General features: G+C 38.1%; 1 protein-coding gene across 1 annotated transcript in view; it reads left to right on the top strand.

Moving 5' to 3' along the window:
* IRAK3 (interleukin 1 receptor associated kinase 3) overlaps positions 1-26985 on the top strand; it is an 88544-nt gene that overhangs the window by 46448 nt on the left and 15111 nt on the right. Inside the window, exons 7-8 of the mRNA XM_044679206.1 lie at positions 4373-4487; positions 7120-7238. Of these exons, the coding sequence (XP_044535141.1) occupies positions 4373-4487; positions 7120-7238 (234 nt within the window). The remainder of the gene's footprint in view (positions 1-4372; positions 4488-7119; positions 7239-26985) is intronic.

The raw sequence follows: 26985 nt of genomic DNA, 5'->3' as shown, positions 1-26985 counted from the left end.
AGAGCCAGACCCAGAGACGGGAGGTCCTGGGTTCAAATCTGGCCTCAGATACTTCCTAGTGTGTGACCCTGGACAAGTCACTTGACCACCATTGCTTAGCCCTTAACACTCTTCTGCCTTAGAACCAATACACAGTATTGATTCCAAGACAGAAGGTAAGGGTTTAAAAAAAAAAAAGAAAGAAAGAAAGAAGAAGGCCAATTTGGCTGAACCATAGAGTACAAGAAGGGAAGTAATACATGATTACATGGGAAAGGTTAATTGATTGTGGACGTCTTTAAATGACAAACAGGATTTCTTGTTTTATTCTAGAGAGAAGAAGGATATAAATACTTCTCTCTGCCTTTTTTTTTTTTGCAGAGGTGGGAGACTCTGGGCATGGAAAATTGCCCATAATCTTAGATATTTTTGATGTATTGGTTGTTTTTCTGAGATTTATTTTTTCCTTATTTTTAATCTTTGTTATATGGAATGACTATAAGAAATTAGAAAATGTAGGTGATGTTATAAAAAAAAGCAGATTGGGTGACAGATGGATAGTGCACTGGGAATGGAATCAGGAATATTCATCTTTCTGAGTTCAAATCCAACCTCAGACACTTACTAGCTGTGTGACCCTGAACAAGTCACTTAATCCTGTTTGCCTTAGCTCCTCAACTGTAAAATGAACTAGAGATGGAAATGACAAACCACTCTGGTATTTTGTCAAGAAAACCCCCTAACTGGATGGAGAGTCTGGATACAATTGAAACGACTAGACAACAATAACAACAAAAGATGTCCAAGAAAAGTTTTTAAGCTAAAGATGCTGCCCGTGCTGTAGTGGACCATAGCTCCAACTGATTTTGCAAATATCAAGCTAATATTATTTTATAGGATATGGAGCTAAAAGAAGCCTTAGGTATCATCATTAGTCCAACCCTTTCCTTTTACAGCAGTAGGCAGCTGATGATACTTAATAGTTTATTGTATGTCCTCATTTTTCATGGCTTTTTCTAAAAGTTTCACAGGAACCTGGGTTATTACCTTTCTGAGTAGGCAAAAGGACAAGATACTGGGAAATATAATCTACCCAGGAGAGCAACATTAACTCTGCGATTTATGGCTATAGAAACCTTTTTTAAAAAGCATCAAACTTTACTGGTCATGTGCATATTCTCTCATATTTTCAGTATTCCTCCAATTTGATAAATCTTCTCACATGTGGAGTTCTGAACCATTCGAATGAAATTAGAAGAGAAATATGCTGATTTAAACTGTATTATCTTTGAATTATGTCTTATATAAAGAGAATTCATAATATGGTTCTATTGTATTCTCAAACTACTAAAAGAAAGATGTAGAATCTGCTCATTGATTCATAGAAAGTTCTCTAGAGAGTATCAAAAGCTTGAAGAAACCATAATTTCTTAAATTGTCTTTTACACTTAGAGTATCTTATTTACTTGAAAAATGTCTACTATTATAATCATCAGAAACCTTCCAACTGAATCTATAACATTTGATGGAAGGTTGCTGCAGTCTGTATTTTATAAAAGTAGTTTGCTCAATAAATGTGTACTGTTTTCAAAAATATATTTGAGTGTAATACCATATACTATTAGTGGCATAATAAATGCTTTATTAAGAAAGAATGCCAGGTCATTCCCCAATAGATAAGTGGTTAAAATATATGATCATAGTTCTTAAAAGAATTGAAACTATATGAGAGAATACTATTAATAATAGATCACCTTTAATAAGAGAAAAACAAGTCAAACCAACTTTGAGTATCATGTTACATTCTAAAAATTGACAAAGATGACAAAAGCTAGAAATAATTCATGTTGGAGAGATTGTGGAAGCTTGAAATACTAATACATTATTGGTTTAACTATGAACTGGTCCAACCATTCTGAAAAGTAATTTGGATATACAGAAAAAAAATTGACTAAACATTTGCATATCCATGGCTAAAATGAATCATGAACCATGACTATCATTAAATATTACAGTGTTTTCAGAAGTGATATATATGATGAATACACAGAATAATGGGAAGACATATAAATTGATACAGTGTGAAGTAAGCAGAACCAGGAAAATTTATATCCAATACCTAAAACAATATGCACAGATATAACATAACAAAATAATTTTTAAAATGAATGTAATGAAATTATAATAACCAAGTTTGGCCTCAAAAAAAGATATAAGAAGATATTGCTCTACACTCTTTGCAGAAATGGAAAACTATGGGTTTAGAATACTGTTATGTTGGTTAGTTTTGATGAACTGAGTCCTCCACATCCATTTTGTTATTTGGTATAAGGAAATTCTTTGTTATAAGGAAAGTTCCTCCAGGAGGGAAGAGGAATACATTGGGAAATATAAATGATATTTTTAAAATCAATAAAATTTTATTGAAAAATAAAAGACCATGAGTTAGGGAACCTATGTTTGAAATCTGCTTCTAGAACTTTACTGTGTAATCCTGGATACCTCCATTTTTTAATATGTAAAATAATAGGGTTGTACTCATTGTAAACCCTGTGGTCCTAAATATTTGATCCTAATACATTGTTCCCACTGCCTCTATCAAATTAGCTCTATAATTGCAGTTCTTTTCCCACTCTGGCCCACTGACATCTTCAGTTTCTTCTTATTTACTGGTTCCTTCCCTGCTACTTATAAAGCATCTAGTCTCCCCTATCTTTAAAAAAAATTTCACTAGATTCTGCCATCCTTTATTGTCATCAAATTTTTTCTTCCTTTTTCAGCAAACCTCACTGAGAAAGCCATCTACATTCAGTACCTCCTCACCATTTCTTTCATTCTCTTCTGGACAGAGTTCTTCCTCATGACAACCTAGTACCATAATTAGTCTATATATTATTATCTATATTTTACAAATAAAGAAATTGAATACCATAATGTTGAAATGCCTTTTCCAAAGTCACATGGGAAGTAAGTAACAAATCTTCTGCTCCTAGACCAGTTTCTTTTCTACTACACCATCTCATTTTATAGATGAGGAACTGAGGCAAATAGAGATTAAGTGACTTGTCCAGGGTTACATAGCTAACATCTAAGATCAGATTTGAACTCTGATCTTCCTGACTCCAGTCCCAGTGCTCTATCAGTAGCATCACCTACTTGCCCCACCCATTACACATTAGATAAACATATCCTGCAGAACTACCTTTAATCTAATTTGGAAAACAAAACAATGCCATTACTATATGAATATGGTAATGCATATACAAATCCACTGAAATGACTTCCTTTAGCATTATAGATCATAAATATTTTTGTCCATCAATTTTTCCCCAATAACATGTAACACCAATTCAAATATTAGTTTTCTAAAATTTTGAGTTCCAAATTCTCTCCCTTTCTCCCTCCTCTTTCCTCTCCCTGAGATGGTAAGCATTTTGATTTGAGTTATACATGTACAATGTTTGATTTAAATATTTTCATATTGATTCTGTTGTATAAAAAACCTAAGCAAAAAATAAAATGAAAAAGTTATGCTTCAACATGTAAGGAACTACAAAATCAATTAACCAAAACAATCAGTCAACAAACATTTTTTTCATTACTAATGGCATGTCAGGCAATGCTACTAAGCCCAGAGACACATAGAAAAAACAAACAAACAAACAAAAAAAACCCAAAATACTCTCTACCCTCAAGGAGCTTACATTTTTTTTAAATTTTAAATATTTATTAATATTCATTTTTAACATGGTTACATGATTCATGCTCCCACTTTCCCCTTCACCCCCCACACTCTCCCCACCCATGGCCGACACACATTTCCACTGGTTTTGTCATGTGTCCTTGATCAAGACCTATTTCCAAATTGTTGGTAATTGCATTGGTGTAAGGAGCTTACATTTTAATGGAGGAGATAATATAGAGAAATCAAAACTTTTAAATGGTGAGTAGATGGAAACCAACCTTAGAAAGGAGGGCAATAATAGGTAGAGGGTTCCGGAAAGATGCCCTTGAGGAAGTGTCATTTGAGCTGAATCCTAAAGGAAGCCCAGGATTTTAAAGATTGGAAGTGAAGAGGGAGAGCTTTCCAAGCCTGGTGAACAGTTGATGCAAAGGCACAGAGATAGGGAATGGAGAACTGTATGTGAAAAACGAGTAGACCGAGATGACTGGGAACTGAAGCCCAGAGAAATTAAATTAATCTCACAAATAGTATGGAGCCAGAATTATAACTCTGGTCCTCTGGTTCTAAGCCCTGCACTCTCTCCACTGTTATCAGGCTTCCTTCCCATTAATTTCTTGCTTTGGAGATTAAAGTGCTATTTATTTCCTCAAAAATCATATTTTATGTGGATTGAATAATTCTATGGGTTTACATCTCTTTTCTTTTAAGGGTTCATCATCCAAACATCTTGGAACTGGTTGCATATTTTATGGAGGCTGAAAAGTTCTGCCTTGTTTATCCATACATGAGAAATGGATCGCTCTTTGACAGGTTGCAATGTGTAGTAAGTCCTTTTCATTATTCTGCTCAATTTTCTGACACACTATTTCAAGAAGCTGGTGTTTTTTTTTGTTTTTTTTTTTTTGTTGTTGTTGTTGTTGTTTTTAACCCTTACCAAGGTATATGAGTGGTAAGGACTACTTTCAATAGTGTTAAGTGACTTGCCCAGGGTCACACAGCTAGGAAGTTTCTGAGGTCAGATTTGAACCCAGGAGCTCCCACCTCTGAGCCTGGATCTCAAGCCACCAAGTGACCTAGTTGTTCCCTGGTGTAATCATTCTAAGACAAGTAAGAAGCCCTTTCTGGGTTAACATGAAAGGATACTCTGGATGGAAGCAGAGAAGTTCTCCAAACATTCCTTTCTCTCTGATCAGCCAGTCAACGGACCTTTATTAAATGTCTACTATGTGCCAAGCACTATGCTAAGCCCAGAGGGTACAAAGGAAATAAAAAACCAAGGTCCCTCACATTCTCATAGAGGAGATAACTATACATATAAATAAGAACATAGGGCAAGTAACAAACTCGACAAAAAAGAACTATATGCCAGACCGAAATGTTATCAAACAACAAACATGTAGTAGGCACCTACTATGTTCAGTTCAATTCAGTTAGTCCAAATAAGTTGTGTACATTGTTAGAACTAGAATCAAAAAATCAAGAGTTGAAATCCAGCCTCAGACTATAAGTTGAGTTAAACTGGGCAAGTCACTTAACTTCTACTTGCCTAACTTATACCCACTTTCAACCTCAACTTCAGCTTTCTAATTTATAAAATTTTAATATAATTTTTATAAGTTATATATAACATAATAATTTATAAAATAAAAAACAAATTTTTATTAAAAATTATAAAATTTCTAATTAATAAAACGAGGGGGTTGTACTTGATGCTTTCTGAGGTCCTTTTCAGCTCTAAATCTCTGGTCCCATTAATGGTCTAACAGTTGGGTTTAAAAATTGGCTTCATAAATTTAGAATTGGAGAGGTGTAGCTAGAGAGCAATTTATCTGAGGGAGAAAAGTGAGCCTTTTAATTACCTGCAGACTCAAAAGGAGCCAGTAATGTGATGTGGTTGCCAAAAAAGAAGTGAATATGATCTTGAGTTGCATAAATGTAGCAGAGCTTTTGCCACATCTGGAATATTTCCAGCTTTAGGTGCCACCATTTAAGGTGGAGAGTGTCTACCAGAGCAGTGAAGAGCCTTGAGTCCATGTTGTATGAGAGTAGACTGACAACCAGGGAGTACATGATAGCTCTCTTTATGTACTCGAAAGTCTGTAGAAGACATATGGGCATGTAGCAGAGAGATCTGGACCTATTGGGCAGAACTAGGGAGGATTTCATAAAGAGGTGAAATGAGACTTTTTAGCAGGAACACTTCATGATTAGAGATGGCCAAAAGTGTGTAGGTGGTGTAGTGAATAGACTCATCTTCTTGAGTTCAAATCTGGCCTCGGAGCTTTACTAGCTGTGTGACCCTGGACAAGTCACTCAACTCTGTTTACTTTAGTTTCTTAATCTAGAAAAAGAAATGGTAAATCTCTGCAATATCTTTGCCAGGAAAACTCCAAATAAGGTCACAAAGAGTTGGACATGACTTAAAAACGACTCAACAATAAAAAAGTGGAATGGGCTACCTTAGATTGATTAATTCATTTAGCAAGCATTCATTAGGTGATTTAATATGATAGGAGCTTCCCATTCCTTAAAGATCCTGAAGCAGAGGCTGAAGGATTATTTGCCAGATATGTTATAGTAGGGGTTCCTTTTAGATATGGGTCAAACTAGATAGATGATCACTGAAATCCCTTCCAAATCTTTTAAGTTCTGTGATTCTGATGGCCTGATATGGTAAAGACAAACAGTCAATTTTCAAATATATGCATGGGTTTGGTACAGATCATTAAAAATTACACACACATAATTCAGCAGCAAAATTTATCTCGTTTGGTTTTGGTTCTGTTTGTTTATTTTAAAACCATTACCTTCCATCTGAGAATCAATACTAAGAATTGGTTCCAAGGAATACAAACAATAAGGGGTTAACAATTGGAGTCAAATGACTTGCCCAGAGTCACATGGCTAGGAAGGTCTGATGCCAGATTTGAACTCAAGAAGATGAGTCTCTAGACCTGATTGTCATTCCACTGAGCCACCCAGCTGCCCCTCTCTGTAGGTTTTACATAAACTATATCAGAACTATTAGACATTTCTTGAACAAACTGTGGTCTGGCTGGCATAAGACCCTTGAACATCATGGATGAGAAAGAAGAAATTTTAATAATTATATATGGGAAACACTGATAATTGAGATTTGACTACAGGGTTTGTTTGTTTGTACTCATGATGATAGTCTTCTTTTTAGTGCCTTATATACTAGATGTTGCCTTTATTTTTATTTATTTTTTTATTTGAAACCCTCATCTTCTGTCTGAGAATCAGTACTGCATATTGGTTCCAAGGCAGAGGAGTGGTAAGGGCTAAGCAATGGAGGTTAAGTGACTTGCCCAGGGTCACACAGCTAAAGTGTTTGAAGCTAGATTTGAACCTCTTGAACTCATTTTAGTGCCTTATATACGAGATGCTGCCTTTAACACTGAACTTCAACCAACTAACTATAGTTCTCTTTTTAGGATAATACTTTTCCACTTTCTTGGCTACTTCGACTCAGTATATTGATAGGAGCAGCCAGAGCCATTCAATATTTGCACCGTGTTGAACCATGCTCCATCATCTGTGGCAACATAACAAGGTAAATTTCACACTCATCCTTGGTCAGTCATCCCTTCTGGGGTACAGAAACCCCCCTTTTCTTTCATTATCAATGAGATATTTAATGAGAGGATCATGTATGGATTGCAATCTGCATCCTTGGAGGGAGTACTTATACCCATGGGATCTCCAGTCCACAAAAATACCAAAGTCTCCTTGGCATATATGACAAAAACAAACAGTCTAGTGTGACTTAAGACTGTTTGGTTTAGGGAAAGAGTGTAGGATTGAGGGTCAGAAAACCTGGGTTTAGTTCTATCATCTTCTCCTTACTATCTTTGCAACCACTTCAGTTTCCTCATCTATAGAATGAGAACCTTGGACTGCCCCACTTCTAAGGTCCTTTCTAGCCCCTAACCTATGAGCTAATTGAAATTTACTCTGTACCTTTTCCAAGTTAAAATGCTTCTTTCACATAAGAGGTACCACCTTGTGTGATGTTACCTAATGAGAATTTTATTGCTCTCTTTTAGTATTTTTTTAAATTTAATTTTATTGATTAATTAAGAAAAATTTTACATGGTTACATTATTGCTGTTCTTTTCCTCCCCTCCTTTCACTCCCCTCCCATAGCTGATGCACAATTCCGCTGGGTTTTACGTGTGTCATTGATCCAGACCTATTTCCATATTATTGATATTTGCATTAGGGTGATCCTTTAGAGTCTACATCTCCAGTCATATCCCCATTGACCCATGTGATCAAGCAGTTGTTTTTCTTCTGTGTTTCTACACCCACAGTTCTTTTTCTCGATATGGATAGCGTTTGTTCTCATAATTCCCTTGGGATTGTCTTGTCGTAGCAAAGTCCATTACGTTGGATTGTTCCACAATGTTTCCCTTTCTGGGTACAAAGTTCTCTTGGTTCTGAGCAGCCTTGTTTCAAAGCCACATGGTTAATGGGAAGAAGGGGAGAGGAGAGAAAGACCCTATCTCCCTTGGTTGCCCTCTGCTATAGGCACAAGGGTCTCTTCCATAGCTGTGCTGCCTCTCCAACCTTTTCTAAAGTTTAGCTACTTAAGGCCCTCCAAAGCCACGTCCAAATTTTATGTCTAATGAAGTTGCTTCCTTTAATTCCATCAGAGAAAAGGGTTCACACTTCATAAAGGGATCACCCAGATGTAGTTGAAGTTTTATAGGAGTTTAACACCTTAATTCCATCATAAAACCTCATCAGTTAGGACTGAAAGCCATTGGGGTAAGAGAGGTCATCCCTCACCTCTTCTCCCAGTTAAGCATTTTCTACCCCTAGAAAATGCACCCTGGTGCTTTGGGGCACAGCCCAGGTTTACAGAAAACCCAGAAAAGGACATTCTTCCCCAAGAATTCAGGTCTCCTCTAGCTGGGGAGCCTGGCTATTACACTCACTTTCAAATTCATGATTACACAATTTTAACAAACAGACATCATTTTAAAAGTGTTTTGTTATTTGGACCCGACAGCAGTCCTATGAAATAAAAAAGAAATTCATTTCTCCTTTTTTTTTTTTTGCTGAGGATTAAAGAAAGGTTAAGTGATTAACCCCAGGGCATCACAGCAAGGCAGAAGGAAAGCTGGAATTAAAATTCATAGCCCCTGTGTCAGCAGTCTCTTGCTGATCCCAGGGAACATGCTGCCCCGAGAATTTTCATATTAAGCTGTCCAAACCTCACAGTATCTCTGGCAGTTCATTTAGAGAGATATCAGAAAGGGAGATGGAAAGGCTTCCTCCATTCTTCTCTTGCAATGTGCATTCAGGTAGATGGCTGATTTGCCATAGGAAGTCTGTAGCAAGAGAATGAACCCTCTCCTGCTAGTGAATCTTTTATTAGTCCCCCAGCTGGTAACGGTGCCTTTGATGAGCAGTAGGGAAGACTGGAGGAAAGGTTCTAGCTTCTTTTGAGAAGTCTCCCCAGGGACTCGTGAAAGTCTTTTGCTGAATTTTTTGACTTAAGGACTGAAGCTTTTGTTTGCTCAAGCTAGTGATTAAACACACACACACACACACACACACACACACACACACACACACACACACACACACAACAGAATCCGACTTAGTCCTGGAAAGCATCCACATGGTATCTGGTCACATGGTGGCAGTGGTAAGCCTTTGATTTTCTTTTTTGTTTATTTTGATTTTTTTAATTCCTAACTCGAAACCCACCAAATAAAATGGACATTTTCACATAGAACTGAAAAAAATTATTTTACATGAAACTAAAGAAAGATCCCTGTTATTTACAACTTATTTTTCTTTTAAAGTTATAAGAAATTCAAATATGGAAATAAGTATCAAGTGATAACATTTGTACAACCCAGTGGAATTGCTTGTCGGCTGGGGGGGTGGTGGAAAGGAAAGAATGAATCATGGAAACATGGGAAAATATTTAAAAATAAATTTAAAAAATTTAAAAATAAAGTTATAATAAATTCAATATGAAACTTTCAAAGAAAGGAGGGGAAAGAAAAAGACAAAGTTCCTACTACTGTACTAATCAGTTTACAAATATTATCTCATATGATCCTCCTAACCAGTGTCAGAGGCATTCAGAGCTTAAGTGATTTGCCCATAGTTATATGGCCACTATGTGTTTGAAGCAGGATTTGAACTCAGAACTTCAAGTTGAGTAGCTTGCCCAGGATTACAAGGCTAATGTCTGAAGTAGGATTTGAATTCATCTTCCCTCAATTACCTTATTTAATTAATTAATTTAGAATATATTTCCATGTTTACGTATTCATTTTCTTTCCCTCTCCCCCCCCCCCCCCCACCGGAGCCAACAAGCAATTCCACTGGGTTTTACATGTATCATTGTTGAACTTATTTTCCAGAGTCCAGGCCCAGTATTCTACTGTGACACCTACTTGTCTCTACTTTTTTGCTTTTAAACCCTTACATTTTGTTCCAGTAACAACTCTAAGACAGAAGGGCTAAGTAGCCTGTCCAGGGTCACACAACTAGGCAGCGATTGAGACTTGATTTGTGCCTAGATCTTCCCAATTCCAAGCCTGTTTTCTATCTACTGTCCCACCTAGCTGTCCCACTGCCTCTACTTGGAAGCCATCCTATGCATTTGTGATTATTTGGGGGTTTTCTTCTGTCCATCAAAAAAGATGCTTTAATATCCGTCTTTTTTTTTCATTTTATTACACTTATTCTACCCACTTTATATCCACTGATGATTAGAAAAAAAAGAAAAAGAAAATTCTTATAACAAATATGTATCTTCATTCAAAACAAATTCCTATGTTGGCTGTGTCTGAATATGTATATCTTATTCTACATTTTACGTCCAGCACCTCTCTGCTGGATGATGGGTAGCATGCTTCATCAGTCATCTGGAATTGTGATCAATCATTGTATACATCACAATTCTTAAGTCTTAAAAATTTATTTTTCTCAATAATATTGTTGTTACTGGATTTGTTTTCCTGGTTCTGTGCACTTTCATCTCCATTAGTTCCTACAAGTCTTCCCAGGCACAATAATATTTGATTATGTTTATATATTGTTTAGTCATTCCCTCCTCCCTCCTGGAAAAGTTTCCAGTTCTTTGCTAAAACAAAAAGAATCACTATAAATATTTTATGTGAGCATTTATATCTCAGAAATCAGCAAATGCTACAAATCAGGGCTTGATTTATGGCACTAGATTTTTTTAGACTTAAGAAAGTGATGGAGAAAATGTGAAAAGATTAAATTTAAGTGTGCCTAGTGTACATCCCTTCCCCTGCCACTACCACCCTTCATTCCCCAGCTGATTGTTAAATATTTAATTGTGCACTCGCCTGTTCCTTTTCCTTTTGCTTTGATCCCTTTGGAGTTAAGCCCTTGATTCATAACAACTAGGTAGAAATGCTAAGAGAAGGATGACTGCTCTGAGCATGTGACTACAGCATAATTAGAGAAGTTACTATAAGTAGGTAGTTGCCTACATAACATGCTTTCAAAAAAGTCTGAGTGGCAATGTGATATGGTGGATAGTGTTGTGAGGAAGATTATTTAGTATTAGTTGCATATAGTTTATATGGACCTAGCAGGAAGGGCTGGAGCATTCCAAGATGGAATGAAGGAGCAGGAAGTAGGGATTGTGCTCTGAGAGGGACTCCATTAGTGGTTGGCACAAACTGTTGCTAGCCCTGGGAGATCTCAGAGTTAAGGAAACCCTGCATCCTGATTCCCTGGAATCCTGAGAGGTGGAGGCTTTCAGCAAGTGAACAAGACCTGCAGAGCTGCACCAAGTGGAAGAGAAGTTTGGGATCTGGTGGACAGCATCTCATGCACACTATCTCTACCTGGGTACCTTGGATCACCTTGGCTCTTGGCATCCTATGAACATCCTTGGATTACCATGAGATCCCACTTGAAAGCCACCCTCAGCCCTTTAGCTGTGCTGGTCAAACCTGGCTGGAACCAGGTTTGAAACAGCCTCCCCAGTGACTCCAGTGCTGTTTCTTTGGGCCCTGCCTGGGATAGGTCAATTAGATTTAGAGTAGTCAAGTCCTCCCCTTGCCCTGTGTTTTGCCCTTTAGGTTTTCTAGTGTAGAATCCCCTATCCCATCTTTTATTAAGTTATTCATAATTAAACTGTTGAAAACTTTTACCTTTGCCTGCTGGTTCCTTAGACCCCAGCCTAGTGGTGAGCTGGGTGTCCGTTGGCCTAACTGCCATTCCTGTCAGTTAACAACAGCTTGGCAGTGAACCTTGGTCTCCCTATCCTGGTTGGTCCTGTCTCTCCTTCAACCCAGTGTGTGTACCCACAAACCATTTAGGTCACATTTTTAACATCCCTGGTGCCCCAACTTTTAACAATAGGACCCTGAGCTTCCCTCCTTCCTACAAAATAACAACTTCCCCATCCAGTGAGCTCATTCCAGAAATTAAGACATTACAATATACATATTCTTTCTTTGTCTTATTACATTAAGTTTTATTTTTTTAATCAACAGAAATCTATTTTCTTCCTCACCCTATTGGAAAAAAAAGAAATTCCATATAATAATATCCATAGTCTAACTAAATGAATGTCCTCATTGGCCATGTTAAAAAACAACCACCCCAGAACTTTATGACTTGTTCTGCCCTCTGAATCCAACTTCCATCAGGAGATGGATGCCATGTTTCTAGCCACACATATTAAATAGTTGTTTCCTTAATCTTGCCATCTCCCACATGTACTACCTCCATGTTTAAAAATTCTGAAATCTCCTTATCTGACCAAAATCTATTGGTTTTTCACCTCTCTGCTTTCTTCTATCAAAAGCTACTCTTCATAGTCTTCATGACTTCCAATCCCTGGACCTGTCAGTTCTCTCCCAGGCCATGTCTTGGGCAGTAGCCATGCTCTCTTTTTCCCTTCCTGACTCTCTGGTACACTGTTCTCTTCTCCCAATTCCTACTTCCTTTATATCACCAATAACACCCAGCCAAGCCTCATCCCTGGATCACTCTTCCCTACAAATGTGCAGCTGCTGAATGAGGATAGAGAAAATCACACACTATTCTGACTGAGTCCATTACAAATTTATGTTAAAGAACCTCAACTGAGCTCTCACTATTGCTATACATAGCAGCTTACTGTCTTACTCTCCACAGTGGCTCTTCCAAACCTTTTCTTCCATCCTCAGTCCTCCCATGGTTCTCCTCCTCCCACTCTCCAAGTTAATGCTCTTGTCTCATATTTTACAGAAAAAAACTGAGCCAGTCACCATGAGCTTCCTCTTTCCCCTTCTTCCTTATCTTCCATATCGTCCCAAGAGATGCCTTCTTCCATTTCTTCCTCCTTCATTCTTGTTTCACATGATGACGTGACCTTACTCCTTACCAAGTGATGCCATTCCATCCCATCTCCTCCGACAAATTGCCCTCTCTGGCCTCCCCATTCTTACACTTGTTTTCAGTCTCTCCCTCTCTACTGGCTCCTTCCCTTCTGCCTCTACATATATGCCCATGTCTCCCCTTTTCTGATCTCTCCTGATCCTTCCTCCCTTTTCACTTATCATTCTATATGTCTTCTGCCCTTTGTAAATAAGCTTGAAAAGGCTGTCTACAAAAGATGCCTCCATCTTTCTCTCCTCTGACTCTCTTTTAAACTTCTTACAATCTGGCTTAAATATGACTTTATCATTCCACTGAAACTGCTCTTTTAAATTTTACTAATTATCTCTTAGTTGCTAAATCCAATGGCCTTTTCTCCTTCTTCATTCTCCTTGACCTCTCTGTAGGCTTTGCCACTATTCATCACTCTCTCCTCCTTGATACTCTCTTGTCTCTGGCTTTTTGGGACCCTTCTCTCCTGATTCTCCTTGTACCCATCTGATTACTCCTTCTCCTTTACTCGATCTTCCTCCAGATCGCACCAGGTAAATGTTTCTTAGAGTTTGGTCCTGGTTCCTCTCCTCTTCTTCCTCTCTACTGTTTCACTTGGTGATCTTTTCAGCTCTAATGGATTTAATTAGCATCTCTATGCTGATGATTTTCAAATCTATCTTTTCTGCTCCAATCTCTGACCAAACTCCATTCTCTCATCTCCAATTTTTAGACGTCTTTAACTGGATGTCCAGGAAACATTTTAAACTCAATATGTACAAAATGACCAGATCATCTTCTTCCCTAAATCTTTCCTCCCTGCTTCCTTCTACCTTCCCTGTTACTGTAGCAGACAACACCACCATCTTCCCAGTCCCTCAGGCTAACAACTTTGATGCCATCCTTCACTATTCACTCTTTCTCATTCCTCACCCACTCATTAAATTCTGCTAGCTCTTTTTGTCAGCAGTGTCCCAAAAAGCAATTTCACTGGGTTATACATGCATTATCACTCAATACCTATTTCCATATTATTCATTTTTGTCATAGAGTGATTGAAAAGAGGTTTTTATAGAGGTATGAGAAAGGTTAGGGCAAAGGATTGTCCTACCAAATCTGTCAAGGTAGATTCTAATGATAGGCATATAATTTTGGCATTTTAGGCCTCCCAGAATGCCCTAGCCTCTAGCTTGCCATAATCTATTTCATATAAATTCAATAAACTTTTGGTAAGTCCCTACTATGCACTGCAGTGCTCTGGTAAGCAAGGGGACTTGAAGGGAAAAAAACAAATTATCCATGCCTAGAAGCAGAGTATATTCTACTTGGAAAATCAAGTCAGGGCAAGTTCTGGGAGAATTTAGTCCCAGGCAGCTCTCACGCAAGCAGCAATCCAGCTTTAGAGAGAAATCAGCCCTGGGAAGATGAGTGGAAATGCCAATTTTCCTGCCTTTCTCTGCCTGTTTCAACCATTAACTTGAGTTTAAAAGCTTATTCCTGCCCCTCACATTTCAGCTAACAATTATGAGAGAGGGAACTCTGTAGTAAGGATCTGGGATTATTTTTTTCCCAAGGTTTTTTTTTTTGTTGTTTTTTTTTTTTAAATTTATTTTAAAATATTTTTCCATGTTTACATGATTTGTTTTCTTTCCCTCCCAACTCCCAAAGCCAACAAACAATTCCACTGGGTTGTACAAATGTTATCACTTGATACCTATTTCCATATCATTCATTTTTGCTATAGAGCTATCTTTTAAAGCCTAAGCCCCAAATCCCATACCCATATATACATGTGATAAATGATGTCATATGTTTTGCTTTTGCATTTCTACTTCCATAGTTCTTTCTCTCATTGTGGTTAGCGTTCTTTCCCATAAGTCCTTCAGGAGTGTTTCTGGGATTATTTTAACATATCCTTTTAACTCTCCTGTAAGTAGTCAAGGTTGAGTATTTGGAAGTGGTCACAGACTAAGGACCTGAGTGAGTTATACTGATTGTTAACTGTTATACTATCTGTACCATAGAATTAGGTTTGAAAAGATATCTGTTATACTATCTGTACCATAGAATTAGGTTTGAAAAGATATCTGTTGGGGCAGCTAGGTGGCTTAGTGGATAGAGAGCCAAGGCTGGAGAAGGGAGGTCACCTGGGTTCAACTCTGGTCTCAGACATTTCCTAACTATGTCATCCTGGGCAAGTCACTTAACCCTAATTGCCTAGCTATTAATGCTCTTCTGTCATGGAGTCAAAGCTTAATATTGATTCTAAGATGGAAGGCAAGGAAGAAAGGGAGAAAGAAAGCAGGAGGAAAGGAAGGAAGGAGTGAAAGAATGGAGGAAGGAGGGAAAGAAGGAAGGAGGGAAGGAGGGAATGAAGGAAGGAAATCGTTCCAAATGCAGTTTATTTTAAAGTATGGTTTTCACTTGTTTTTTAGTAAATGGATTGGGACCTAACTTGTTCTTGTTTTAAAAAATAATGTTCTTGGAAAATAAAAATCAAAATGTAACTGATTTTATTGGAAATAAAATTCTACTGCATTTACATGATGATTTGAAACAAACTGCATTGATATTCCTCAGTTAACAAAGAGCTAATGGTTATATCAAAATTGGTTAAAATTGAACCAGAATCTCATAAGCAACTATCAGATCTTTATCAGTCACTTCTCTTCTTGGTAAAGGAAGAATTTGTGTTAATATGGTATTACATAAAAATGAGGTTTTATTTACCTCTAAAAATATGGCAAAAGAGCATAAAGGGGCTCCAACTCCTATATGTTTATGTTTGATTTAGATTTTTTAATTATTCATACAATTTCTGAACTGGTTTTAGAATCGTATGGAAGAAAAATTGTTCTTCTTATTAGTTATTACTGAATTCCTATTGTGTAAAGAGGGTTAGAGTAGGTCCTATGAAGCAACATCAAAGAAAGGGAAGACCCAGTCTTCTGTGCACTTAAGGGCTTCTATAGGCCAATGGGGGAAATATTTATTCATCACATCACACTTCTAACCAATTGATTAAAATATGTTGAGGGGAATATAGAAGGCAAGTAGGTGGTAAAGTGAAGAGAGAGCTGAAATTAGAGACAGGAAAATCTGAATTTGAATCATGCCATCATACTCTTACTGGTTATACAACCCTGGGAAAATTGCCTTATCCCTTTCAGCCTCAGTTCCTTCATCCGTAAAATGAGAATAATACTCTACTTCACAGAGTGTCATGAATACCAAATAAGAAGGGGAAAATGTAAGGGACTTTCCAAACATTAAAAGTTCTGTAAAAATGTTAGTTATTGTTATTATGAAAGAGTTATTAAGGTAAAGGGTGGGACTTAGTCTGGGAAATCTTTCTGGAGGAGTCAGAATTTGATCCAGGTCTTAAAGAATGTCAGACAATTGATTGTTTGAAAAGAGAGGCAAAGAGGGCAACTAGATGGCTCAGAGGACTGAGAGCCAGGCTTAAGGATGGGAATTCCTGGGTTGAAATCTGACCACAGGCACTTCTTAGCTGTGTGACCCAAGGCAAATCATTTAACTCCTATTGCCTAATCCTTACCACTTTTCTGCCTTGGAACCAATGCATAGTATGGATTCAAAGATGGAAGATAAGGGTTTTAAGGTAAAGTCATTTTAATAAGCAACAGGGAACAGAAAAGAGAACTTGGCGAAACAACTGTGAAGAAAGTAGGAAGAACTGATTCATTAGGGAGGAGGAATGGGAGCATAAGAAGAGAGGAGTTTAGAGTATATATGAGTGATAAGGGGTGGTTGTTGTCGTTGTCACTGTTGTTTATGGATGACTGAGGTCTAATTTTAATGCGACCAATCCCCCCTGAAAACTAAACCAAATGCTCTTAAAGTGGCCTTTCAACAATGCTCCCAAAGGTCCATCTGCTTGCTGTCAAAGTCCACACAACCAAGTCAATGGTGAAACACACCCCAAGGACAGTCCAGTTCTCCTCAAGCATCCTGCCAAGACATGCTAAGCTGAGTCATTCAAATTCTCTACTATAGGCAATAGGAAACCCCTTGAACGTTTTAGTGGGGGACCTGAGAAGGCACTGATGTGACTGAGGAAAGTATATATATATACCCATGATTGTATTTTGTATATGCATAGATAGGTAGTCCCTATGATGGATATACTATATATGAATGCTATGTATGTCCTATGTATACTTTAGAGTATATATGCTTACATATACTATAGATCATGTAATATATATGTATACTACGTAAGATATAGATACATATATTATCTACCTACATTATTGTGAAATAAGTATTGCATATGAGTAGTGGTGAACATTACATAAAGGTAGAATTGAGTGAAATGTAAGGAAAACCATCCCATCCCAACCATTAGAACTCTCTAAAAGTAGAATGCACTCATTGGGAGGTTGGTGGATTCCCCCTCACTTGAAATTTTCAAGGAAAGAAAATAATCCCTGTTTGGTGATGAGGCACAAAGGATTCTTGATCAGGGAAGGGTTGGACTAGATGACCTCTGCAGTTCCTTTTAACTCTGAGATTCTATGATTTTATTGGATAAATTGGAAGAGGGAGACAACAAAAACTCTTAGCTGGTCCCATAAACTTAAGGGAGAACAGTTTCCTAATATAAATGGATAAAAAATTATGCATTTAAAACTTGACATTTTAAAAAATATATGCTAGGTAGGTAGAATTTATTTTAAAATTCAGGGAGGGGGATATATCATATTTCATTTCAATAGACATTCTTAGAAAACACCTATACAATCCCACCACCCCAACAAAGTACTTTGCAGAAAAAAAATTGGGCAAATCTGCCTGAGTGTGATTGTGACTAATAGTATGAATCACTTCCTACTTTTTTTTGGTTTTACCTTTTTTATTTTTGTTTATTTTTAAATTTTAATAACAAATTTCCACATACATTTCCTGAAGTTATATGATAGATATTGTCTCCCCCTCCATTCTTCCCTCCCCACTCCTGGAGCTGACAAGCAATTCAATCTGGGTTATACATGTATTATCATGCAAAACGTATTTCCATATTATTCATTTTTGTAAGTGAGTAATCCTTTCTTATTTAGTTTTTGGTTAGATTTATCTAGTTCTGATAGGAGAAGCTTGAACTTCTTACTTTTGTAGTTTATAAACATAAACTACAAATATGTATATATGAATTCTTACCTTCTGTCTTAGAATCAATACCATGTATTGGTTCCATGGCAGAAGAGCAGTAGGACTGGGCAATAGGGGTTAAGTTTCTTGCCCAGGGTCACACAGGTAGGAAGTGTCTGAGGCTAGGTTTGAGCCTAGGACCTCCCATCTCTACACTTGGCTCTCAATCCACTGAGCCACCTAACTGCTCCCTAGTTTATATATTGAAAGGAAGATGTATTATTTTGGGTAAGTTGGTACCTTTATCATCAGCAATGTTGACTTAAGTATTTTCTTTACTTAAATTGTGTCTTTTTTGCCTCTGCTTTCTTCTTCCTGAAATTCTTCAAGTCTTCCCATGTTTCCTTAAAATTTTTATATTTGTTGTTCCTCATGGCATGATTATTAGAAACCACTCTGGGCTTCCTCTTCAATTTGGCCCTCACAAATTGGGTATGACTACTGCCCCTTTATTGGAAGTCATCTGAGTCCAAGCTCCTAAAATTGTGTTTTACAAACTGCTATTTGCCTTTTTCCTTGGGTCTCTACCAGAGGGCAGTGAAGATGATTCTCTTTTCCATCCCTCTTAACACAGACCTTGGCCTCTTGCAAAGCAAGTACCTCAGAGGAAAAGGCAAAGAGCATTCCTCTCTCTCGCTCTGAGTCCCTGTTCTCTTGTCAGGGGATCATACTACACTGACCTTATGGTTCAACTCATTCTCTCAGGAGAGCACATTCTTCTCTTCTTCATCAAAGGCCTCTAGGGGCATGACCTATCCATGCTCAATCAATAGTTGGTGTTTCTCTAATTCCATCAAAGAGAATTTCTTCACATTTTGCAAATGGCACAACCATTTTTGCATTTCATTGAATGTATTAATGCCTTGTCTCTATGAATCTGCCCCTTCTGTGATTTTAGGAACTAATTTTAGGGAAAATCAATTGATCAGGGGTTTCCTAGTCAATTCCCCAGCATTTGCAATATTCTGTTATATTTATGTTTGCACACTTTGTTTAGCTTTCTCCCAACTGGGGAGATATCCTTTTTTCTATTTTGTTGTTGTCATAAATAATGCTGCAAGGAATATTTCATTAAGTGTGGGTCTTGCCTCATTATTAACCCATGAAGTAGGATTTTACACTTCAGTTCAACAAATAGTTATTGAACATCTGTGAGGTGATTGGAACTATGCTAGGCAGAAGTCAATCCCATAAGCATACTTTTCAGAGGCATCATAGTAGAGGGCACGCATAGTCAAACTCAAACAGAAATGACAGACAGCCTGTTGACTTACAAAAGCACAAATTAACATTATCTGTGTTGTGTTATATTTTTATTTATTCAAACATTTTCCAACAACATCTTAATCTGCTGAGAGTTTGATGCCTCTGGTATAGTGGATAGAGTACTGAATAGAAAGTCCGGAAGAGCCAGGTTTAAATCTCACCTCTGATTTGTTTGTTACTTGAGTGACCTTGGGCAACTTATTTAGCTAGCCTGACCATGCCTTAATTTCCTCATCAATACACTACAGTGAAGGGCTTTGGATTGAACGGCCTCTACACTCTTTCTACAATCTGCACTTAGCCCTAAATCTATGATGCTATTGTCTTTCAAAGTGCTTATTGGACTAGGTGGTCACCGAGTGCCCTTCCTACATTGTTATTCTAAGTTTATTATTTTACTTACAGAAATAAGATACCTAAATGAAATATCTGTGATACTAGACAGGCATGAGTGAAGGGATGCCTCCAAGGGTCATTAAGATCCTTCTTATTGGAATTCTTTTTTTTTTAATTTTTATTTTGAATATTTCCCCATAGTTACATATTTCATGTTCTTTCCCTCTTTTCCAAGTTCCCCTATCCCCCCCTTAGCTGATGCACAATTCCACTGGGTTTTACATGTATCATTGATCAAGACTTAATTCCATATTATTGATAGTTGGACTAGAGTTATCGTTTAGTGTCTACATCCGCATTATTAGAATTCTTAAGGGAAAGGTTGAATGGCCACTTGTCAATTCTATTTTCAAGGAGATTCTTTTTTTGATTGAGAGCTGAAACACGTGGCTTCTTTGATCCCTTCTAATTTTGAGTTTCTGTGATTCCATGATTCCAAGGTTGTTCATGAGCACAACCAGAGTTCAGTGGAGGGAACTGGAGAAGATGGAATAAGTGCCAGGAAACTGGGACACAACAGGACAAACCGAGTGCAGCTTATAAAGGAAGATTCCTTTTCTATCTTTAGCCTAGGTTGTGGGACTAGAAAGGGAAATGACTAACTATAAGGCCAATGGAGGCCCCTTCCTTAGGGCATGGATGAGCAAAGCCTACCTGATGCCATGTTTCAGATGTCAATGAGTGGGTTATCCAATAGTGATGAAAGCAGTGCCCTGACTGGTGGGAGATCTGTGCAATGTTCTTCCATAAGCTTAGAAGGGAGGATCGAAGAACCCGGTGATTCTATCACAGCAGCAGGCATTAGGTAACTTATTTTAAAAAATAATTAATGGAGTAACTAGGTGTCTTAGTGGATAGAAAGCCAGGTCTGGAGATGGAAAATGCTGGGTTCAAATCTGGCCTTAAGACACTTTCTAGCTGTGTGACCCTGGGTAAGTCACTTAACCCCAATTATCTAGCCCTGCCCTATTCTTATGCCTTCTAAGACAGAAGATAAAGTTTTAAAAAATAATCAAAGTTAAATAATGAGTTAAATCAGCAATCACTCTTATTACTTATTTCCCAAAGCTACCTCTAACATATACTCAGAAACTAGATTCTGTAGGCCTATTCTTTATCCACTGTTCCTATGCCTTCAACATAGTGTGTGAGGTATCTTCACTCATGGACAGATCTTTTAGAGTTTCACCCTCAGAAGTAGCTCTTCCTTTCTCCCTTTCATACCTTCTCCCTGTTGTGGCTTCTAAGCAAGGTCCTCCAAGCCGGAGGAAAAAAAGGGCAATTAAAGACTTATCAAAAAGGCAGAGTCAGTGTCATGAAAGTGATACATTTTGGGTCAAGAACAGAACACTGATGAGATTCTAGCTGCTTCGAGGAAATGGAGGGGAGAAAGCCTCCTGTGACTATTTCTGCTTAGAGTTGTAGCATGATCTACACAAACATTCTATTTTCTTCTCCTCTCTTTCTCCTTCCCTGATCATCCACCTTTGTTTTTAACCCATGAAGCCTCCATTGGCATTTTTATGCCCAGCATACAAAAAAACATATAATGAGGTCAAGATAGGGTAATGATCTGATGAGTTCACACAGTCTTCTGGGGGTATGTAGCCACCACAGAGAACATGAAATTCCCTTTAAACCAGAGGTTCTTTTAAAAATTTTATTCTTTTGTAGGGGATAATTTTAATTTATTTTTTCCAGTTACTTGGGAAAAACAATTTTCATCATTCATTTGTAAAAATTTCATGTTCCAAATCCTCTCCCTCTCTCTCTCCCCTCCCCTCTCATTCAAAAGTCAGTCAATTTAATATAGAAGCCAGGGCTTCTTAAACTTGTTTTGTGTCATTGTGAAGTATGTCATATCTGGTGAAGCCAATAGATATGGATCCTGGCTCAGAATAATAACTTTAAAGGCATAATATAAAATCCACAGGATTACGAGGGAAACCAATTGTGTTGAAATTCAATTACTTTTAAAAACCTCAGCCTTATTGTTGTGTTCAACTCCTCATGACACCTTTTGATGTTTTCTTGGCAAAGATACTGGAGTGGTTTTCCATTTCCTTCTGCAATTCATTTTCCACATGAGGAAACTGAGGCAAATAGGGTCAAGTGAGTAGCCCAAGTTCACACAGCTAGTACAGCCTCTGCTATAAACTCTAATCATAAGATCATTTCCAGCTCTAAAATCCTATGATTTTAAATATTCTTTTTAATGTGAGAACACAGAATAAGAGCAGAGCTTGTGAGCCTTGGGCACCATATTGCTTCTCTTACATATTTTTCTCTTATATGTTCATTGTGCATTCAGTGAGCACAGAAGGTAAGACTTATGATTTGGGTGTACCTTTTCTCTCTTTGGTATATATCAATATTGAATGAAGAATGAGGAAACCTATCAGGTCAGATTCTGTTGAGTACAACTAAGCTGAATCATGAGCCCAGCCGAGCTTACTTATGTTGCAAGTTTCTGTTTCTAAAGGAGGGTGCTTGGGGAAGAGATGATCAACGAACAGTCAATAACCATATATCAATCACCTACTATGTGCCAGGCTGGGTGGTACAGTGGACCTAGAGTCAGGAAGACCTAAGTTCAATTCCAGCCTGATATTTCTTAGCTATATGACTCTGGACAAGCCACTTAACCCTTTCTGCCTCAGTTCTCATCTGTAAAATGAGCCAGAGAAGGAAATCGTAAACTGCTCCTGTATCTTTGCCAAGAAAACCCCAAATAGATTTGCATTTCTCTAATTATAAGAGATTCAGAACACTTTTTCATGTGCTTATTGATAGTTTTGATTTTTTTATCTGAAAACTGCCTATTCATGTCTCTTGCCCATTTATCAGTTGGGGAATGGCTTGATTTTTTATACAATTAATTTAGCTCCTTATAAACTTGAGTAATTAGACCTTTGTCAGAGGGTTTTTTTTATTTAAACATTTATTAATATTTATTTTTTAGAAAAGTTAACATGGTTACATAATTCATGCTCTTACTTTCCCCTTCACTGCCCCCCAGGCCCCCCTCCTCATGGCTGATGTATTTTTCCACTACAGGTTTTTATTATAAAGATTTTTTTCCTAATTTGTTGCTTGCCTTTTAATTTTGGTTGCATTGGTTTTGTTGGTACAAAACCGTTTTAATTTAATGTAATCAAAATTATTTATTTTACATTTTGTAATTTTTCAAGAAAACCCCAAATTGAGTCATAAAAAATCAGACACGATTGAAAATGACTGAACAAAAAATGTTCCAGGCCTTGGTCTCTGTCTTCAAGGAGCTTATGACCTAATAAAGGAAGACAGTCCACAAAAAGAAACTGAAAAGCTGGGGATAGAGAGAATTATCTGGTTCAGGGACATGATGGACAAGTCCAAAGAAGTCCAAAAGAAGCATCACTGGTGAGAGATAGGGAGAAGAGCTTGCTAGGCTCCCTCCTTAAATGGAGGAACCTGCAACCCATAACTTTGTCCTCCAGCCACAGGGCATATAGAGATATATGTATGGCTCCCAGGCACTTCACAGAAATCAAACAAAAATCAAAGAGGTGGGAATTGGTTGGGAAAAGTGGCTATTGATATAAAGCATTTGAATTTTTATGGAAGGAAGGAATTGCTATTGTTTTCCAGGCTCTAGTTCTTCCCTTTCTCTTCCCTTTCCACCTCCCCCTATCCCCCCCCCTCCCCAATCTCCTAATCTCTCTATGCACCCAGCCTAGAAGCACAAGAGTCACTCACCAACTGATTGGAGACTTTGAACTGTTCCATTTTTGACCTGAGCTAGATTGCCTCTCCTTTTAAAATTTAAAAAAAAAAAATTAAATGCTTACCTTCCCTCTTAGAATCTATACTAATTATTGATTGCAAGGCAGAAGAGTGGTAAGGGCTAGGCTACGGGAATTAAGTGACTTGCCCAGGTCAAACAGCTGGGAGCTACCTAGGGCCATGATGGCAAACCTATGACACATGTGTCAGCAGTGACAAACGTAGCCATTTTCGATGACACGCGGCCACATACAGAGAAGTAGGGGCCACATGCTGAGGAGGAAACATTTGCTGTAGTGTAGACACTCTGTGCACTATAGATGACAATATTAATTTACTTATTTTGGTTTATTAAATACAGTTATATATTACAGTTGTACATGTTTGTTATTTAAACTATAAATATCCCAAATCATGTTTTTTTTCTTGAAATGACACACCACCGAGTTATGCTCAGTTTTTTGGCGAATTTTGACACACCAAGCTCAAAAGGTTGCCCATCACTGACCTAAGTCAGAATTGAACTTCGGGCCTCCAGCCACTTAGCCACTCCTTAGATAATCTCCTGTGGGCTCATCATCATTGGCCCTGGACTTGGTGTAGACACCCAATCACCCTCTAGTCTGTGGCAGCTCAGAATTCCCAAACTCAAGCCCTGGAGGAGCCTCGGCCTCCATGTTGGCAAAGACGACAGACATGTCCTGCTCACTCCATTGGGCTGGCCCAGTTTCATTTTCCAAGAAGGGAAGACTCCCAAACCCGAGTGTGCTCCCCAGAGTCAGTCAGAAAGGCCCCAAGGCAGGCACGTATCTAGGTTTATTTGGCGCGGAACCATTCTTTCTCCGGAGCCGAGGTGGCCCTTTCCCCAGCCGGTTCTCCATCAGCGCGGAGTAGCCCTGCTCCGGATTGCGACTCCTCCGTGCTGCGCTGGCCAGGGAGCTTGCTAATTAGCGTCCGCTGCGGCAGTGGGCGGGGGAGGCAGTGCCTGTTCACGGGGTACCGGAACGAGACCGTCCAACATTCGTTAGCCAGTGATGACTTTAAATTGGCGGCAGACTTGGCTGAACCCAGATTAGCCTTCTGCACCTATTTTCAGCGATTCCCTCATTTTGCTCCTCTCTTAGATCTCTCCGTATGCCCCCACCCCCACCCCAGAGCCTTGGGAATACTTCAACTGCCTCTTTTTCCTGTCAAGAATGATAAGCACAGAGGGGGAAAGTTTGCCGTTTTGTTTTTTTCAGTTAGATCTGGCCCATTTCGGAGGTCCTGTGTTCAAATATGACCTTGGAAACTTCCTAGCTCGTTGACCCTGGTTTCTTCTGTGGCTTGATTCTAAAGATAAGGAAACTGAGGCAAATAGGGTTAAGTGACATTAAGATGTTAGAAACTGACTGTTTTCTCTCCCCAACTTTCCTTAAAATTCGCATTTTAAAAGTCTCCAATCTTTCAAATCTTCAAAAGGACGGCAATGCTGAACCTAAAAGAATGAATTACTAGTGGTAGAATTTCTGGGATATGTAAGAGTGATTTTTGGTGACACAACCCTTCCCAACAGTCCTAGAATCTTATCTCATCGGCTGTTGACTATTCCCTTTATAGGTAAGACCAGCTATGCCTATTCTTCTTCATTTCCCTATTGGTTCTTCTGCCCTTTGCTGGCCACACAAAAGAATACCTCCTCCATCAACCTAGGGTTCCATTGGGAGAACACTCCACCCAGGGCAGCGTTTCATTTTGAGTGATTCAAAGAAAATGGGAGGAAGATTAATCTAGTTCCAACTTTACACTAGTTTCTTGGTCTTCCAATAATTCCATTGCTTAAGCATAGTACATTACAAAGAGCACTGGATTGGGATGAAGCCTTGGACGGTTTCCTTTATTAAATGAAGGGGGTGATCTCTGAGATGCTCTCTTACTCTAAACTTGTAACGTCCTATTAATCAATGAAGAAGTCTTTTTTTTTTCAATTTTTTCAATGAATAAACATTTATTTTCTCTCCATCCCATGTTCCTCTGTGCAGTTAGGGGAAGAAAGTAAAAGGAAACTTTCACAACAGTTACATTTTGTAATCATCAAGCAAAATAAATTCCTACATTGGCCATTTCCAAAATCTGTGTCTTGTTCTGCACCCTATCATCTCTCTAAGAGGGGAGTGACATGCTTCTCCAGGGTTCTGAAATCATCGCTAGTCATTGCATTGATCAGCGTTTTTTAAATTGAAAAAATCTTTATAGACTTCTCTTGGTCTCAGCACTGCGCCAGATGCTATGATGGGCTTTTAGCAATATTCTGGGGATGGTTTTTGCTCATAAGGAACTCACAGTTTAGTTAAGGAGACAAAGATGATACACGTCAAATGGTAATAGGCAATTATATAATAGTATGCAATTGGGTGCTAAATTATATAGTACAGACTTTGCTGTAGAATTTAGTTAAGGGATCTCAGTGGAGCTGGAATAGGAGAGAAAGCGTTGGTGGAAGAGATAGATGGGCAGCCAGCCTTGGTTGGCAGGAGATTTGGGCACCCAGAAAGGAGAGGCATTCCAGTAAGGGAAATAACATGAGTATTTGGGGAATTGGGAAGAGTTGAGTGTATTGGAATATATGAAAGAATAATAGAAATAAAGTTGAATAGTAAAGTGGGACTAGGTTATGTGGAATCTTGGAAACCAGGATTCAATTCTATCATTTAGGAGTTTAGACTTGATATAAAAGAGGGAAGCCATTGAAACAGAGAAATAGTAATAAAAGTAGTTCTCAGAAGATACTGGACATGTTACACAGAGTGAATATAAGAGTTGGGAAGAGATGAAGCAGGGATCCTGGTCAGGTTGCTGTGGTAGTTATCCAGATGTGATGTAGTGAAGGTCTAGATTAGGGTTGTGATAGGAAGTATTGAAAAAAAAGAAATAGATATGAGACATTTTGAAAGAGAAATCAGAAGGAGAAAATCAGGTTTTGGATTCTCTCTGAGATGAAAGACAGAAAGGATGTTTATTTCCCAGACTTTCTAGACTGGGAATTCTCATTGAAGTAGGAACAATTTCCATGGGGGAAATTGTTATTATTGGCAGAGAGAGGAAAACTGAGAACAAGAAAAACATAATGAATTCTAATTTGGATATGTTGACTTAAAGGATAACTAAATGTAATTGTCCAGGAAGAAGTTTGAATGATAGGGTTGGAACATGTATGAGAGGAGAAAATTCAAGAAATAAATTTGTATAGCATCAGCTTAGAGCTAGGAAATAGAGTTATGAGAATAAATTGAAATCTGAGAGGGGAGAGGGAGGGAGAGAGAGAGAGAGAGAGAGAGAGAGAGAGAGAGAGAGAGAGA

Source organism: Gracilinanus agilis, chromosome 5 (assembly GCF_016433145.1).
Source record: "Gracilinanus agilis isolate LMUSP501 chromosome 5, AgileGrace, whole genome shotgun sequence".
Lineage (NCBI taxonomy): Eukaryota > Metazoa > Chordata > Mammalia > Didelphimorphia > Didelphidae > Gracilinanus > Gracilinanus agilis.
The sequence above is the reverse complement of the archived record's forward strand: the minus strand, read 5'-3'. Positions and strand labels throughout refer to the sequence as shown.